The following is an 18,066-nucleotide window of genomic DNA, read 5'->3' as shown; positions in this document are numbered from 1 at the left end:
TCTGTGTTCTGCCTAGGGCCATCCTGCATGAGCTATAAAGCAGTCTAAGATGTCTGCTACTTGTGCTGGGCTTGAAGATTCCCAGGTGAAGCCACACTGTGAATCTAGACTTAGCTAGAAATAGAGGGCTGTGAACTCACTGAGGGCACTGATGCTTGTTTGATAGGATTTAGGAAGTTGTAAAGCATAGTCTAAAACCAGCCATTCATATGGAAAAGTCACAGTTAACAATATGGGTGGATCTATAAATTGGATGGGATAAAATCTCAGGGAATCTCCAGGGCTGGGCAAACAGTGTTAGCCAGGTTTATAGAGTCTCAGATATGGCACTGGTCTGCCTACTCTGTGGCTCTGTGAGAGGAGGACTCAGAAAGGGACAATGACCTCTGCCTGCCTTTCTGTGTGAGAGACATCTGTCCCCCAGCTCTAACCTTCATGCCAGACACTTCAATTCCTCCCCATATGCCACTGGTGCCTTTCCAACTGCTGCCCCAGTGCTGGGAGCTCAGAGAGAGTAAATCTGAGTAAGTCCATGTATGGGTTCTTTAAGGGGAACTGCTTAGGACTCCAGAAGTTTCTTCTATTGACTCAATCCCCATTGGTTTTTGCAGCCAGAAGTTAGGGAGACTTATCACCCTGGGCTGGGGTGCCTGGTGTGGGGCTGGGACTCTTTACTCCTGAGATATCCTTCACAAATTTTTATTTGCCATCGGTGCATGTGGAACTAGCCTGTTCTTCATCTTTGCCCCTTCTTCCCATCTGGATGGATGCAGTTTCTTTAATTCTATAGTTGTCAGACTTCCATTCAACTCAATATCTAATGGTTCTGAGTGTTGGCTGTTTTATATTTTAGCGTAATTTTGGTGTGGTTGTACACTGAGGCAAGCCATGTTTACCTATGCTGCCACTTTTTTAAAAATTTTTTTAAAAGATTTTATTTATTTATCTTTAGAGGGGAAGGAAAGGAGAGAGGGAGAGAAATATCAATGTATGGTTGCTTCTCATGTGTCTCGGTGAGAAAGGGCCTGCAACCCAGGCATGTGCCCAGATGGAATTGAACCGTGGGAATTGATTCGCAGGCCCGCACTCAATTCACTGAGCTACAGCAGCCAGGGCCCTATACTGCCACTTTGACCAGAAGTCTTGGCCATCACTTTTCCCCCACCATTTTATTTTTAAAAATTCAAACATAGACTAGCTGAAAAAACTGCTCATGAGTACTCATAAAACCAACAACTTTTATTTTACGGTCAACTTTTTGCTGTATTTGCTTTACCACATATCTATCCGTTACTGAACTGACTTTTATTCATTTCAAATTGAACAGGTTAGCCAAAAAGTCCGTTTAGTTGTTTTCCAAAAAGTAAAAGACATATTTTTAATTTTCACCAATAACTACTGAGTTGGGTATTTTGAGTATGTCAGTTATCTTCCATGTGGTATAATATTGATTATTCTCAAGTAATATCTTGATTTGATCACTATCAACTTTGATGGGTATACCCAACCAAGGAGCATAGTTCAGTGAGAAATCTCCAGAATGAAACTTTTGATATGTTCGATTGGTCACAGGACCTTTTCCAAACACTGCACATATCTTTTTATTTGCATTTCAGTTGCATTTTTACCTTTCTTGAAATAATAAAGCATAATATGCCAAAAATGTCATATATTTTCTTCCATCTTCAGTATCCAAATGGCTACACAGAAATACACCAATTTTGATAAGCTGTTTTTCAAAAGCATGCTGATATGACAGCTGTCACCATACAATCTAACAAAACAGTTTCCAATGAAGTTAAAGACAATTAAGTACTACTAGAGCCATCTTACGGAAAAAAACATGAACTTTTTGGCCAACCCAAAAGTTGCAGAGAGAGATACACTTTACCCCTAAACTACTGGAGTTCACAATATTTATGTTCTATAGTTTTAAAGTTATATAATAAAATGCACAAGTATAAACTCAGATCAAAGTCCTGGCAAATGCATTCACCCATGTAACTAAAACCTCTCAAGATATACATTTCCATCATCCCAGAAAGTTCCCTCATACTGAGTCTTGACTGGAAAATAAGATGTCTCCAAAGTCCAGTTTTTCTTACATTATACTGATTTTTTTTAAAGGCCCAAAGTATAAATATATTGAACATTAACTAAGAGCTTTATTTCCAATCCTCAATAATTAAGGTAGTTGAAATATGGAAATATGACAGGAAGAAAATACCAGAGATGCCCTCCAAAACCAGAGAGCCCAAGTACTTAATATCTGAGCAAAGTGACTGTACCACTTGCCCTCCACTAACTCCCACTAAATAAACAAAAACTTCTACTTCCCTCCTCCGGAGTTGAAAAGTTAATCCTGGAGGGAAGAATGTGACAATAAAAACCATCACATATGTTTATCTCTTTTATCTTCAATTAAACTAATAAATACTTGGGGCCAAAACCATTTCTTGTGCTTGTGAGGCAAGCAGGAGGATAAGTGTTCTATGCCTCAGTGGTTACTATGACAGGCAGCAGGGAACGGGGAAAAAACAAACCTTTGTGATCCACTAACTCTGGCTTCAAATCTCTTCATAAAATCTCTTCATATTTATTAGTTACATAAACATTACCAATTACTTAACTTGCCTACGCTCAGTATCTCACCTGCAAGATGAGGCCTACATGTTATCTTTCTTTCAATGGTAGGTTTCAAAAAGGACCTACATGCAGAACTAGGCAAGGAGAGCCCCTACCCTGAACCACTAGCTCCAGGGGGAAGAGCACTGGGCCTCTCCTAGCCATGCCCCTGTCCAGAGGGTGAAGAGACTTTGGGACCAAAGGGACATGCACAACATGAACCCATGCCTCTGCCACAGACTATGCTCTGGCTAATTCAGACCCAGAAACGCCTTGGCCACATAGCAGCAAGCCGGCTTCCCAAGGTCTGCCAGGACCCGCTCCCTGGGTCTCACTTCCTGAGGGAGCAAGGAATGAAAATCAACGTGAGGACTGGGCGTTCAACGTCTGCAAAAAGCCCCTCCTCAAGGTGCAGAATGGTGTGGGGGTGTAAAAAGATGTGGGTTTAGGCTCACAAAGTGGGGTGAGCTCAGCACATGTGGACACATTCTGGCATGTAACTCTAAGGAATTGAGAAATTCTTACCTCAAACCAGAACTGCAAGATCCATATGAAAATTTATTTGTCAAATTAGAAGGATAAATATATTTCATGTAATATTTTCTTAGTTTAACTTATATAGTGTGTGGGTCTTCATTTATACTTGCTCCAGACCCTCCAAATGTTACAAATGGGCCTGTCTATATTTACTACTAATAACCTCACATGTATATTGCTATATACACTTTCAAATAGCATGTTTAATTTTATAACATTGTAAGTTCAGTTATGTTACTCCTATCACACAAAGAAACTGACATGTTTAAACCTATTCGGAGCCCTTTTATCTCCATATCACTCTTTTTAAAATTAATTAATTTATTTTTAGAAAGAGGGGAAGGGAGGGAGAAAGAAGGAGAAAAACATCAATGTGTGGTTGCTTCTCACAGGGCCCCCACTGGGGACCTGGCCTGCAACCCAGGCATGTGCCCAATCCACTGAGCTACACCAGCCAGGGCTCTTCTTAATTCCCAAATAGATGCGTTTCTTCCTCTACTGCTTCATCAATACTATACTCTCCAAGACAATGTGCCCCTAATCCTGAAATCCAGCCCTTATTCTCCATGACCTCTCTTTAGAAGCTTCTAAGTCTAGACTATTTCTGTTCTCTTAGTTTTTGCTCTTTCTCTGGCTCTTCTTCTTTCTCAGAGCTTTTGTGAAGGGCAAATGAGATAATGTTTCTGGATAGTGTCAGCATGAAGCATACACAATAAAAGGTGGGATATTTTTCATCTAAAAAGAATAACTACCATTTTTAAGTGCAGGGGCAGTTACTCTACTAAGCAACACGCACACACACATTATTTCATTTATCCTAGCAGGAACAAAAAACTGGAGCTCAGATTGGTTGACAAATTAACCTGTTTTAGAAACCTGGTTCCAACACTTTCTAGTTTTATGATCCTGTGTAAGTCACTTAACTTCCCGGAGTTTCTGCTTCCCTGTCTGTGTAGTCTTACAATGTCCTCGTGAGACTTAAATGAAACACAGTATATGAAACACACAGTACACGGTACGTAGTCAGTATCTATTAACTCCCTCCTCCTTCTATTGTTTCCAGGTGCATACATTAGTCTTCTCTCTTTCCCTTGTGTGCACTTCTAAAAACTGAGTTTCCGGTCCTTTGATTTTCTTTCTTTACACTCTGCACCTACACATTCTGGCACTTGCAAACCTAGCTCCTCTAGAGAGACGGTTTTGAATTATCTGTGTCCGTTTTTAAGTGTCCAGGCCCACATCTCTAAATTTTACTAGTTATTTCTACTTTAGAATCCCATTGCCTACCATTTCAAACTGATCTTTTTGCACACCAAAGTAAGAATGAAAAGCAAAAGACTGGGGGTGGCATAAAATATTACAAAGGCAGAATTGATAGGATGGATGATAAAGAAGCTAATTTCATGGTTTCAAGCTTGTCTTAGAAAATTAGAAAAATTGAGAAGATTCTCATACATCACGTCCAAAATTTTCCCCCTTTTCTCTTCCCTCATTCTTCAGACATGAAACTCTAATCCTTCTATTTTCCTATCCTACAAAGCATAATGTTCTCATTCCTTTGAATTCTCTCACATTTAAATGCATCCTTTTTAACCAGAAAAAAACACCCCAAACACCTCTGACATAAATTTCCTTAGTCACACGTTAATACTTTGTAAATTATTCCCAAGACTGTGCAAACTGTCTTTAAAAATTACTTGTAATTTTAATGTAGTTACTCATCATTATATTAATTTCTGTTGAAAAGCAATTCTTTAAGCTTTAAGTCTAAAAAAATTATGTAATATAGACTGATACAGTTTTATTAATTAGTAAATAATTTACAAACTTAGAAAAAACAGATGACAAAAAACAAAGTACATTAAAGGAAACAGCTTTCTTGGTTGAATATATTATATTTCAAATTTAGGTATATTTGATTAAACTACATTTTCTTTACTGTGATCAAAACAGAATAACTGCAGGGTACTCAAACTGTTGATTTGCTATTTTACCTGAGTAGCTTTATCTTTCATGCATGAAGGGTAATGAACATGAGGGTCCCGTGGCCACTGTCCTGTGAGATAAGGTCCTGTTATCGTATCCAAAGAAGAGGTTCGCCTTATTGTACTAGAGGTTCGAACTTGCTGCGATTTTGGCCTGTCCACTATAAAAAGTGAAAAAGAAATTAGATTAGTCACTAACAAATAAATAAAATCTAAAATTATTTAAACCTCATAGTTTGTAGAATGTCATCCTATCAATTTTCCCTACAACATGTTTAACCCAAGAGCCCCCTTATATGATCTGATGGAATTTATAGACCCTCTCCAAAGAAAAGGAAATTCACATATTAAATCTGACAGGCACTTCCAGGACTGCCACGGACCCTCTGAAGCCCATTCGTCTTAGAGATCTGATCTACAGTCTGCATATCATCTCCATGGCGGTTACTTGGTAAGACTATCATGTCTCACCTGGACTGTCACTTTCCTAACCGCTATCTCTGTATCAGTCTCAACTAAATCTTAGAGTGCCATCTCCTTCCACTAGTAAAAAAACATTTCCATCATTATTCATTTTTTCACTTAAAGCCCATATTCTTCACAATTTTGCTCTCACATACTCAATGTTTGATGTCTCGCTACTCCTCCATATACCCATGCTAACCACTAAGGGCCACACAGACTAACTGCAGTTTTGCAAAAACAGTCCCTTCTCTGACTCTACACATGCTGTTACTTCCTGAGCTAAAACTCTTTCCTTCTCTGTTAACTTGACAAACTCTTATTTAAGATACCTCCTCCCCACCAGAGCATAAGATTAGTCCTTACAAACTGAAAAGGAGTTGATGCTCAATACTTAATGAATTTATTTACAGCTATATAAAAATAACATATATGACACTGTACTTTAATTCAACTTCCTCATTTATAGAAGAATTTGAAGCCCAGAGGGATAAAACTGAATGACCCAATGAAACAGAACTGCTAGCAGGTGAGAGAGGTAAAAAGGATTCAAGATCTCCAGACATTCTACACAGTTCAATCAAAACACTATGACAATCTACTTCTCTCCATATGGGTACCATAAGTACCTCTGTTGAAAATTAAAATGATCATACCAAACTACAGAGGATTTTCATCTATACATCTCAAATAACTTAATGTGCATTCTATAATAAAATCCAATGGATTACAAAATCCAAGGCTCACAGTCTTATTCAGAGTTATATCTCACATCAGACAAATGCCTTGCACATTACAGAGGCTCAGGAAACATTTGTTACAGAATGCTATTTTTTACCTATCTTCCTAAAACCAGAATAGTTTTTTAAAATCAGAAAACAAAAGAAAATACAGTATACGTTGTTATTATATTTTTATATATTTTACAACTGCAGTTTTGACTTCTTTGATATAAAGATCTGAAAATTACTAACTTCCTCCCTGTCTTTATTGCTTAACTCTGATTTTATTTCACCACAGGCAGAGATTTTAGGATAGCCTCTTTCTACTCTTTGGAATTACCTGCAGTTTTCTTTGTGACCAAAAACGTGGTAAACTTTTGTATACATTTCATAAATCATGGAGAAAACATATCTTTTCAGAATATACAGTTCTTTGTCATGTATGTCAACTAAAATAAAAATACAGAATATAGGAATAATGTAATTATCAGCTTGATTTGTCACAGACTTGGAGAAGTACAAGAAGACTTGTACTACTTCTCCAAGTAGTTCAGTAGTACAATTTCTGAACTACTATTGAGATCTAACAATTTCCTTTATTTCTTATAATTTTTATCACTTATATTTTATAATATAATATAATTTGGTTCATATTAGTATACAATGTCATTATGTTTTGCCATTTTAATCTGTTCCATTTATTATTTTTTACTTTTAAGCTCTGTAAAATTAAACATTATGATGCCCTTTTGCTTTCTTTCTATTATAATTTGCCTGGTACGTATAGTCTTTCATTTCCAATTTCTTTGAATCATTTTGTTTATGTGTGTCTCTTGTATACAGTATATAATTAGGCATTTTGAAAAAAACCTTTGTAGTAAGACTTCTTGTAAAAGGTAAGCTTATCTCACTTATGTTTATAGATACAACAGTTCTGATTGGACATGTCCTGTAATATTTTTCCCTATGTTGGAATGCCTCCTTGCTACTTGTTTTCTGTTTTGCTGTTTGTTTCTTCTTTCTTCCTACCTGTTCCCCCCCACCACCATAAGTAATTTGGAAAATATATAGACTGTTTTCAGTTCTACTACTAGAAGTTATTTCTATTAATTCTTCTAAAAACCTTTTTTGGATATAAAAGCAATACCTACAAATTTTTAGCAACTCTGGAAAACAAAAAATTAATGTGTTGCTCAAAACATGATTTATAACAATTTGTTTAGAAATTTTTTTAAAGATTTCATTTATTTTTAGAGAGAAGGAAAGTGAAGGAGAAAGAGAGAGAAATATCAATGTATGGTTGCCTCTCACATACACCCCACTGGGGATCTGGCCCACAACCCAGGCATGTGCCCAGATTAGGAATTGAACCAATGACCCTTAGGTTCCCAGCCCGCGCTCAATCCACTGAGCTACATTAGCCAGGGCTAGAAAAAAAATTTAAAGCTACTATACATGCTCTCTACCAGGAAGGAACAAAAGACAAAACAGGTTATCCACCCTCCTCGAAAAAGAGCCAACATTTATAGCAGTTAGCCACTAAATTAAAAAAGGCCTACATAAAGGTCAGGAATAACCAGAAAATAAAAAGTTATTATATGTGGGAAAAAAAGCTATTATATGCAGAAAATTTCAGCCTAAAAAGTTGCTCCCAACTATTTTAAGAGCTGTATGTAGTGTACTTACAGCTATTAAAATTCCTTCTAGCTTGGTAAATAAACAGGGAGCATTTTTGATGTTTATAATGAGTTAATTATAAAAAAGGTATAGTTAAACAAAGGATAGACTAACTGAAATGAAGAGCAATTTTAACAAGGAATCAACAGTAGAGTACGTAAAGCTGAGAATCAAATCAGTGATTTGGAACATATGCAAGCAAAAAACAAGCAATCAGAACAGCAATAAGGAAAAGGAATCCAAAAAATGAGGATAGTGTAAGAAGCCTCAAGGACAACTTTGAGAGTACCAACATTCACACTGTAGGGGTGACAGCAGGAGAAGAGCAAGAAATTGAAAACTTATTTGAAAAAAATAATGAAAGAAAACTTCCCTAACTTGGTGAAGGAAACAGGCATGTAAGTCCAGGAAACACAGACAATATCCAAAAAGATGGATCCAAAGAGGCCCACTCCAAGAAATATCATAATTCAAATGCCAAAGGTTAAAGGCAAAGAGAGAATCCTAAAGGCAGCAAGAGAAAAGCAGTTACCTACAAGGGAGTCCCTATAAGACTATCAGCTGATTTCTCAAAAGAAACCTTGCAGGCAAGAAGGGGCTGGAAAGAAGTATTCAAAGTCATGAAAAGCAAGGGCCTACAACCAAGATTACTCAGCAAAGCTATCATTTAGAATCAAAGGACGGATAAAGAACTTCCCAGACAAGTATAAGCTAAACAAGCACATTATCACCAAACCACTATTATATGAAATTTTAAAGGGTCTTCTTTAAGAAGACGACCAAAAATATGAACAATAAAATGACAATACATATCTATCAACAATTTAATCTAAAAACAAAGTAAATAAGCAGAACAGAATCATAGACACAGAGAATGCTTTGATGGTTGCCAGATGGAGGGGGGTCAGGGGAATGGGTAAAAAAGGTGAGGGGATTTGTAAAAATAAATCGATAATTACAGAAAAGCCAGGGAGTTATAAAGTGTAGCACAAGGAATAGAGTAGCCAAAGAACATATATGCAGGACCAATGGACATGAACAACAGTGTGGAGTTTGCCTGAGAGAAACTATATTAGTTAACTCTGAATCTGAGTGTCAGCAGAAATAACAGCATGTGTAGAAGCATAAAGGGGGCTGAGTGGAGAGGGACAAAGGGGAAAAATTTGGGACAACTGTACTAGCATAAACAATAAAATTTTTAAAAAGACCTTATAAATGAGCCCCTTGATCTGTACAAAACAGTATTCTAATCTATGTTTACAAAATTTTATTATATTTTAAATCACTAAACCTCTGCTTATCACTTTAAAAAAATCACATGTTCTCCACTTAGTGTCCACTCTCTATGGTTAGCTCCTTCATTAGGAGTCTGGTCTTCAAGATATTTTGCTTAAGTAATCCCACAGTGAATATGTGAGCATGCAGGAATATTTATTTTTTATATTTAATTGTAAATTAAATATAAATTTATTTATTGATAAATGGGATATGCACTGTATTACTAATATGATATATAGTATAAAACAGACAAAATAGAAATGTGTATGTAGGAAACAAAAACATAAGATACACATGTATGAAAAAATCAGAAGTCATGTTATTTTCTTCCTATACCTCAGTGGGCCTTACTTACTTCAATATGAAGACCCCTTGAGTAAGGGACATGAAATTGGGCTAAATTTAATCTAAAAATTGTCCAGTTAGCTGGGTCTAATTCTATGATATAACCCCATGCTTGTCTGTGTTAAAGATGTGTAGACAAGCACCGCACATACCAATACTGAAGGAAGGAAGGAAGGGAGGGAGGAAGGAAGGAATGAAGGCTGGTTTATCTTAAAAAAATTAAGTTAGGACAACAGAAGTGTCCATATCTTTGTGTAAAATTCATTTAAACAGACATCATTAAAAAAATTAAAGTGCAAGAGTCAAACTACTTGAAAGGCTATATTTCAAACATGTACTTGAAAGATTCTCACCATTCCACATACCAAGAAAATTTTAAAAATATGTAGTTGTTAGTAATTTCCATGTAAATTATTTGAAGGGTAAAAATTCAGAGTAAGTTTAAATACTGGCCAGGAAGGTTCTCTTCCAAGATAATGATTAGCTATAATAACCACACTTATCAAATATCACTAGGGCCTTAAATTTATCAAAAGATTTATCATAAACAGTGCAACTCTATGTCAATAAGATTACTCGTTCCTATTATACAAACTATCATGGCAATGAACTAGTTTTTAACTGCTTCATCAACATCTAAGTTTTGAAATCTCTTAAATTTTTATTTATTTAATATATTGTATTATCACCTACCAACTCAAATTTTACAATTTAGTGCAATAAAAAAATTAATTGGTTTCGCATTATTTGTATCTTTGACACAGTACACTTCTTATTTCATAATTACAATTGTGATCAGAATATGTATTTAGTTTTTAATTAAGTGATGACAGTATTTCTCTACTAATTAGTACACAGTGACCTCAATTCAAGTAGATCAAACAACAGCACATCTTATCAACTAGAAATATATATGAGTATGTATAGTCAATCTTTGAATTAATTTACAAGAGCTAAAGTAAAATACTGAATTATATATGTAAAGTATGAAATAAAATCAGTAAAATACATACTTAATTAGTTAAGCTAAGCAGGCATCAGGAAAATAGTACCTTCATAAGTGGAGAAACCAGTAAACATTATTACTAAATAAAACTTGTTGAATGTCTACTATATGCAAAGCACTGTTCCATGAACAAAGGGGAATTACAAAATAAGGTTCAGACTCCTCTCAAGAGATTACGTTCTGGTTGGGGGAAACATATGTATAATTAAACTACAATATAAAACATATGTATGACACATACGCACCAATGAAGGATAGGAAGACAAGCAAGACAAAAATAAATTCAGCAGCAGATAGCAAGGGCGGTGCTCTCTACACCAAGGGAGGCTTTTAAGAAGGAGTAAGAGACTTGCCATGCCAACTTAGCAGTCCTGAACATCGCTTGCTTAAATATATCAGAGTAAAATACAGACTAACTCAATTCAGCAGTGAAAAATGACAGTTAAATAAAGTCACATCTATTTCCAGCACTATCATAATTGTTAGGACCAGAAAATGACTGTGCATAGCAGCATTGTGCAAAAAGATTTCCTCATTACACTCATCATCAGGTTGTGCTCTCCTCCCCCCCTCCCCTCCCTGAATAGAAAGCCACATGGCAGTAGCAGTTGGCGGGCCTGCGGCTCCGCTGGGGCACCTACTCAGGACTATACAAAACGATTCTTGCTCTCTAACAGCCAATTAAAATTGAACTTGTTTAAAAACAAGAAACTGTATTAGTTAACTCTGAATCTGAAATATCGAACCAGATCTTGTTCTAAACAGGCAAAGGATGCTTAATATCTAACTGCCAGAATAATGTACTATGATGTTAAATTAATTTGTTCCCAATAGCCATTTTTCTTTAGTGGCAATAGTTGAAGATGGCTAGTTAGTGAGCTTGGAAATCTGTTTTCAAGAAGCTAATTTGTAGTGGAAAATTAACAAAGTTAAATAAAATTTATGTAATTTAAAATAATAGTTATTGAATATTGGAAATTTTGAGAACTTTAGCTACAGAATAATATGAAATAAGCCACCACACCTTCTAAACCAATCATACCACCTGGTAAAGAGAATGCAGTAGTCTGACTGCCATAATGTATCCACACAGAGTGTAAACCAACACAGATAATAAACTAAGTGCTCCCATTCTTTTCTTAGACTTCAACATACTCCAATCTTTTCACCCTAATATATAAGTATGAAACAGCTAATTTAGACTGCAAAAGCAAATAAAAATGGTCGGTTGTCTTTGTTTAGCTCTCAATTAATGATTACTAACCAAAGCTTTCCCTTAAGAATGATTACATAAGCAAGGCACACCTAAACTTTTAAAAAATGCATTTAAATTATAACTTATTTAAACCTTTAGAAAAAAGACTACTACTCCTTCAACAAGTGTATAAGCACTGCAACTCCATGAAACTTGCCTATTATAGCACCAACACCAAGGACAAACTGCTTCTCACTTCATTCAAAACCCATCACTGACTATGACCATAAAGAATCCACAAGATGTAAAATTCAGTAAAATGTTTAAGATAACAAAGTACTAATATCAAATTTCCCAGTAGTTTATCTCACAGAATTCATATTAAATAACTAGCTTGTATATAAAAACATCACATTAACAATGCTAGCTAACAGTATCAGAACACACATATATTTTGTCTTGAAATTAAGATCCTAAAGTGTAAAACCTCTTTTTAAATCATATTACCTAACTTTGTTAATGTCCAAAGTGAAAACAGCCATTAAGATCTACAATACTAACATACATACATATGGGTGTGTATGTCTTATTACTTACTACTGATTTAGAAGAATGTTAACAAAAAAATGTTAAAGCCCTGGCCAAGTGGCTCACTTGGTTGGGACATTGTCCCATACACCAAGAGGTTACAGATTTGATCCCTGGTCAGGCTCAAACAGGAGGCAGATGATTAATGTTTGTCTTTCACATCCATCGATGTTTCTCTCTAATTAATAAACCTACCCATGGGTGGGGATTAAATATATTTTTAAAAAGTATATTAATAATTGGCGATGCTTTTTAGCCACTACAATGTCAACATCTGGGCATGTCTGAGAAGTAATAAGTTTTCTAAGATTTCACAAAGAAATTGGACTTTGAGAGATCCTAGAACAAAAAGGCACAAGGCCCCCAGGCAACTCCTAGTTGAACTAAGCCACAGATCAAGGATGGGATCCTGAGATGTGGTTTGCTGTATAAGGATTACCACATACCTTGTTAAAAATGCAAGTTAATGAGCCACATTCCCAGAGATCCTAATTAAACAGTTACCGGGTGGAGCCAGGTAGCAACACATTTTTTCTGCCATACTAGATTGATTCAGATATTTCACCGGGGCTGGGAGCCACTGCAATCTAAAAGCAATATGTCTCAAAGTGCGAGCTGTTTTTTAAAAATGCTCACTTCTGGGCCCCAATTTCTCATCAATGACATGACTCTCTGGTAGTGGGGACCATGAAAACAAAGTTTTTAATAAGCATCTCAGGTGACTCTAATGCTACTACTAAAAGCTTAGGAACCAGTGTCTGAAGGATTAGAACTAAATCCTTTGGAATTATAGGTGCTGAAAAATAAAATCATTTTGGACAATAACCTACTCCATGTAGAGGCACAGAAAATTTTTAATATAATCCTGCTGCGAAATAGTCAACCAGTTCTTTGAAATCTACAACTAGCAGCTAACCTTCTCGGATATAATCAATTCAAACATCTAGTCATCTCCTTTAAAAGTTCACATTCTAAACTCAACACCAGCCAGGGCAATAAGAAACTTCAAACCTAAATACAGAGCACTCTAAGCAGAATGCTCAGGAACACTAGAAAAATGAGACAAAGACAAAGCTGAACACAGCTGCTTTTGGAAAGAGACCCTCCCACCCAAATAGGGCACTTTGCATGCAAATAAAAGTTAACTACAATAAAATTTACTTCCTGAAAAATGTAAGCCTGAAAAAAATATATTAAGTAGGTTCTTTTATAAGATGAAAAGTATCAGAGCAAAATTAAATGAAATATATGAGCAAAGTAAAACTTAGATTTTAATAATCTGGTTAAAAATCGAAGCCCAAATCTGAAAATGTTATAGCTAGTTTATTAAACAGTCTTATCTTTAATAGAAAAATCAATGGTTACTTATGATGTTTAACTTAACTCATTCACATTATACTTTCAACCATCATCATCAAATAAATAAATAAATAAATAAATTCATTGAGCGGAGACTGAATATAAGGCAGAAAGTTGCTTTGCTTCAACTTACAGCATCCTGAAATGACACAGCAGTTCCTAATCTGGTAGACATCAAGAAGAGCCATAAATAAACAATAGGAATTTTCCTGCTATTGGTTCACTGAGGTTAAGGAGAAATTTGCTGAAGTTCCCTTTTGGAGCTGTAGTATCATTGATGAGTCTCTCCTCCACCAAACTTTAGTCAGGTTCCCCTGAACTCTTCTTAAGACTAAGGCCCTAGCTTTCGAGTGTCTGTGTTCATCTCTGCATTGTCCAATTTTAGTAAGAATCTTACTAAGTCAGTTTAACCAGAACTCCCCACCCTTGGTATCTGATCACCCTTGACATCTGATCAGGCTCTTCATCCTCCATCAGCCCCAGGTGATGTCTGATCACCTGGCCTGCCTTCAGCAACAATCCTGTTAGGTCTGTTTAGCCAGAATCCTCCCTTACCTCAATGTGTCTTTCCTCTTAGTGATTTTCCATCCACTGACCTCCCCGCCCCTCCACCTCCCCCACACACACATACTCTGCTCCTTGATTATAATTTCCCACTTTTCCATTAACATTCAGAGTTATGATAATCTCCCTAAAGAAAGTCTGCCTTACCACTCTTCAACAAGTGTCATGAATAGTTTTTAACATCGTTACCAAAATAAATTTTTGAAAAATTTTAAGAACTGTACAAATAAGAATTTAAAAACATAGAAAGGAGACTGGTATACTTCTTAGGCAGTCTACTGTACATTAATATTGATCACCTAGTAGAATTATTACTAGGATCAGCTTTCCGAAATTAGCATAGTCTAGGCACTTCACCAATAGCCGTTATAGGTCTTTCTTCCTTGACATATAAGATGAAAATCTGCCAAAATACATGGGCTGCATAAAATGAAATCATCAAATGAACTTCAGATAAGAAACAGGAAGGATACTACACATGAATATGCTACCTAAATAGAACTAAAGGGCAAAAACTAAAGCCATCTCAATGTGAGTAGATTCTGAAACACTAATCACCCAGACCTGGAATCCTGCCACAGGAGCAATCTAGAAAGCATGCAGAAACGGCCATATGGCTGCCCCACAGAAATCTGGAAAGGAACCAATCAAGAAGCTGACAAGAGAAACAAACATGCTTTTGACCAAATGAGGCCTGACGCAGCCTGTAACTTGAGGTCTGTTAGGAAAAACAGTTAAAAAATGTAGTCAAGCAGGCATTTAGGAATAATTCTTTAGGTTACAGCTCACGCAAATCCGTGTCAAACGGCACATAAGTTGAAATAGGCCACTTGGAAGAGGGCCGTCAGCCTATTTTCAAAGAACAACCAAAAGAGTATATTTTGGATCAAGGTTGTAAAGCAAACTTCACTGAGATGGCACTGTAAGAATACATAACAAATTATGGAGCTCTGACATTTGAAATACATCTATAAAAATTATATATATGGAAGATAAGAGGCTAAAGATGATTAAATTCATCTTTTTTCTCATTGCAGAATGGTAGTCCTTTAAGGAACCCTGGCAAAGTTATAATTAGTAGATGGTTCCATAAGCTTTATGCATTTCCAATTAACTCAAGTAATAGAGATTCCAAACATCTAAAATCCATTAGGACTAAAGGGCTCAATGTTCAAGAAATAATCACGAAGTATTAGCAACTACAAAGTAACCAAAACAAGAGGATCAAAGATGAAAAGCAACATTGTAAGTGAAAGGAAAGTAAATAATCCTTTAATCAGAGCACTGAGCATACACCAAAATTTTGTTTCAGAGTACTTAACTTCTAGTTAAAAAGTATTGGTAGTGCTTGGAAATTTTTTTTACCCAAATGAGATTAATTCACTATTATATCCCAAATTAAAAAGAAAAGCAAACAAAAAAGACTACCATAAAGGCTACAGAATAGGCAGTATCTGACTACAGTATGACAACCATTAAATATTAATATTAGTCTAATATTAATATTACTAATAAAAGTCCTTGATTTTCAAAGTAGGGCATAATTTTCCTGAACTTGTGATTATAAAAGGCATTTTCCCCAAAGCTTACCTTTTAATGAGAAAAAAGGAAGAAAGTTAAACATAGAAAAAAATTTATTCTTCCAGTAGAGGTAACTACTAAAAATTTCAGCTGCTTTTATTTGGGCTATACAATACATCCATACATACAGAAATATTCTCTCTCTCTCTCTCTCTCTCTCTCACACACACACACACACACACACACACACACCCTACTCTATATTTATCCTGGGTAACAGTTTCACTTCATAATAATAACCTGTTTCTTAGTTTTCATTTTAGCATCATGGCCGGTTTCTGATATATGTAGCATCGTTTGTCCAAGATAGCAACAAGCCAATATTCAAGAGAGTTCCTTATGTAAAAGTTTTGTCAAAATATTCTAAAAGTGGAAAAGATGATAGCAGAAAAGATTTTAAACCTCCTTGTAACAACAGACAGAGAAATGAGGATAGCCAAACTAAAGATTCCCAATGTCACATAGCAGTATTACAAAGTAGCACCACGAGAACTTCAAATGCAAGGAAGCTGAGAAAAACCATCAAAAATTAGTGAGATTGTTCTTAATTTCAATGCCTCTGGTTATATTTTGCTTGCTTGTTTGTTTTGTTGATTAGGTTCCATGTAAAGGTGAGATCATATGGTATTTGTCCCTCACTGCCTGGCTTATTTCACTTAGTAAATGCAGACAACTATACTTGAAAAACAATAAAATAATTTAAAAAATTAGTGACAGGCAGCGGAGGTAAAGCCCTTGGGCTTCTGATGGTCCTACAAATAAAAGACCACAAATTACTAGTGGGTGAATGTAAAGGGTGATTCTGAGAAGAGTAGACAAAACTGGAAAGAGGTTCAACAGGACCCAAATTTCAAATGTGTGCAGGAGGCCACCAAGTGAATAAAGCCTGACATCGTAGCAATATTTTCAAATTTCCAAAACAAAAATTTCTTCCACTAGAGTCCAATGCTGAGGAGAAATTACTGAGAGTTGAATCCATATTGAACAGAACAATGACACAAAGAAAAGAGAAAAGAGACAGTTGAGATAAGAGTTGGGGAAGAAAGTCAAGGAGGCTGAGATCACACAAGAAAGAAAAATTTTTTTTAAAGTCTTTTTACGAAAACAACAGAAGTGGTAGGATTGGAGTTCGGAAGCTAGAAAAGGTATCCTGAACGCTCCCTCCCTCCTAAATGTACAGGAAAATTCATTTCACTTAAAAAGTTAGCAACAGACAAGAATAGCAGATTAATTCCACAAAATTCTATCATAAAAAGGCACAAAGAATAAATGATGTCCCTATTGGCTAACACACACATACCAGAAATACATGTCTATATAATGTGAAAACTATAACCTCACAGTTCAAAATAAGCTAAATAAAATTTTTTAATAATAGAAACAATGAAAAGCCTCAGAATTAGAACTCAGAAATGATGTGTTTGAGGGCAAGGAAGATATGAAAATAGAGATGATAAAGTTCAGGAAACATAAGAAATAAAAGAAAAACCTATGTCAGTAATGAAGACTAAATTATAAGAAACACAATGGGTAATGCCTTAACAGAAATAGAAGACAGAACATAAGAGAAATTTTAGAATTAAAAAAAAATGAAGAAACAAAAAGATTTCAAAATAAAACGATTAATATGTAATGTAAGAAAGACAATCCAACATGTGTCTAATAGGAATCCCTGAAGACCAAAGTAATAAAAAAACAGACATACTAAGAACTATAATAAAAATATAACTGGAAATGGCATATTTTGAGAACATACATATACCTAGGGAAAATAATCCAGAACAACCTATATCAATCACATTTGAATAAGCTAAGGTAACCTTCAAGTATAAGACCGTTCATAAAAATTCTAGTTATCTGCCCTGGCTGGTGTAGCTCAGTGGATAGAGCACAGGCTGCAGACCAAAAGGTCACTGGTTCCATTCCCAGTCAGGGGGCCATGTGAAAGGCAACCACACACTGGTATTTCTTTCCCTCTCTTTCTCCATCCCTTCCCCTCTCTCTAAAAAGAAAATAAAATTTAAAATCTTTTAAAAAAACTATAGTATCTTACCTCTTGCTACATAAAGTATGCAGAACTCCAGGAATATAGTTCCTATGAGTCGTTCCTGAAGAATCTATCAGAGCACCCTGGCTGAGTTG

General features: G+C 35.6%; 1 protein-coding gene across 5 annotated transcripts in view; it reads right to left on the bottom strand.

Annotated features, from left to right (window-relative positions):
- The window catches only part of GLCCI1 (glucocorticoid induced 1), a 91,793-nt gene that overhangs the window by 53,742 nt on the left and 19,985 nt on the right, over positions 1-18,066 (bottom strand). For all 5 annotated transcript variants that reach the window (XM_037158864.2, XM_037158866.2, XM_037158867.2 and 2 more), the window contains exon 2: positions 5,157-5,308. In XM_037158864.2, the coding sequence (XP_037014759.2) occupies positions 5,157-5,308 (152 nt within the window). The remainder of the gene's footprint in view (positions 1-5,156; positions 5,309-18,066) is intronic.

This window comes from Artibeus jamaicensis, unplaced genomic scaffold (genome assembly GCF_021234435.1).
Source record: "Artibeus jamaicensis isolate MK-2021 breed Jamaican fruit bat unplaced genomic scaffold, CSHL_Jam_final contig_923, whole genome shotgun sequence".
Lineage (NCBI taxonomy): Eukaryota > Metazoa > Chordata > Mammalia > Chiroptera > Phyllostomidae > Artibeus > Artibeus jamaicensis.
The sequence above is the reverse complement of the archived record's forward strand: the minus strand, read 5'-3'. Positions and strand labels throughout refer to the sequence as shown.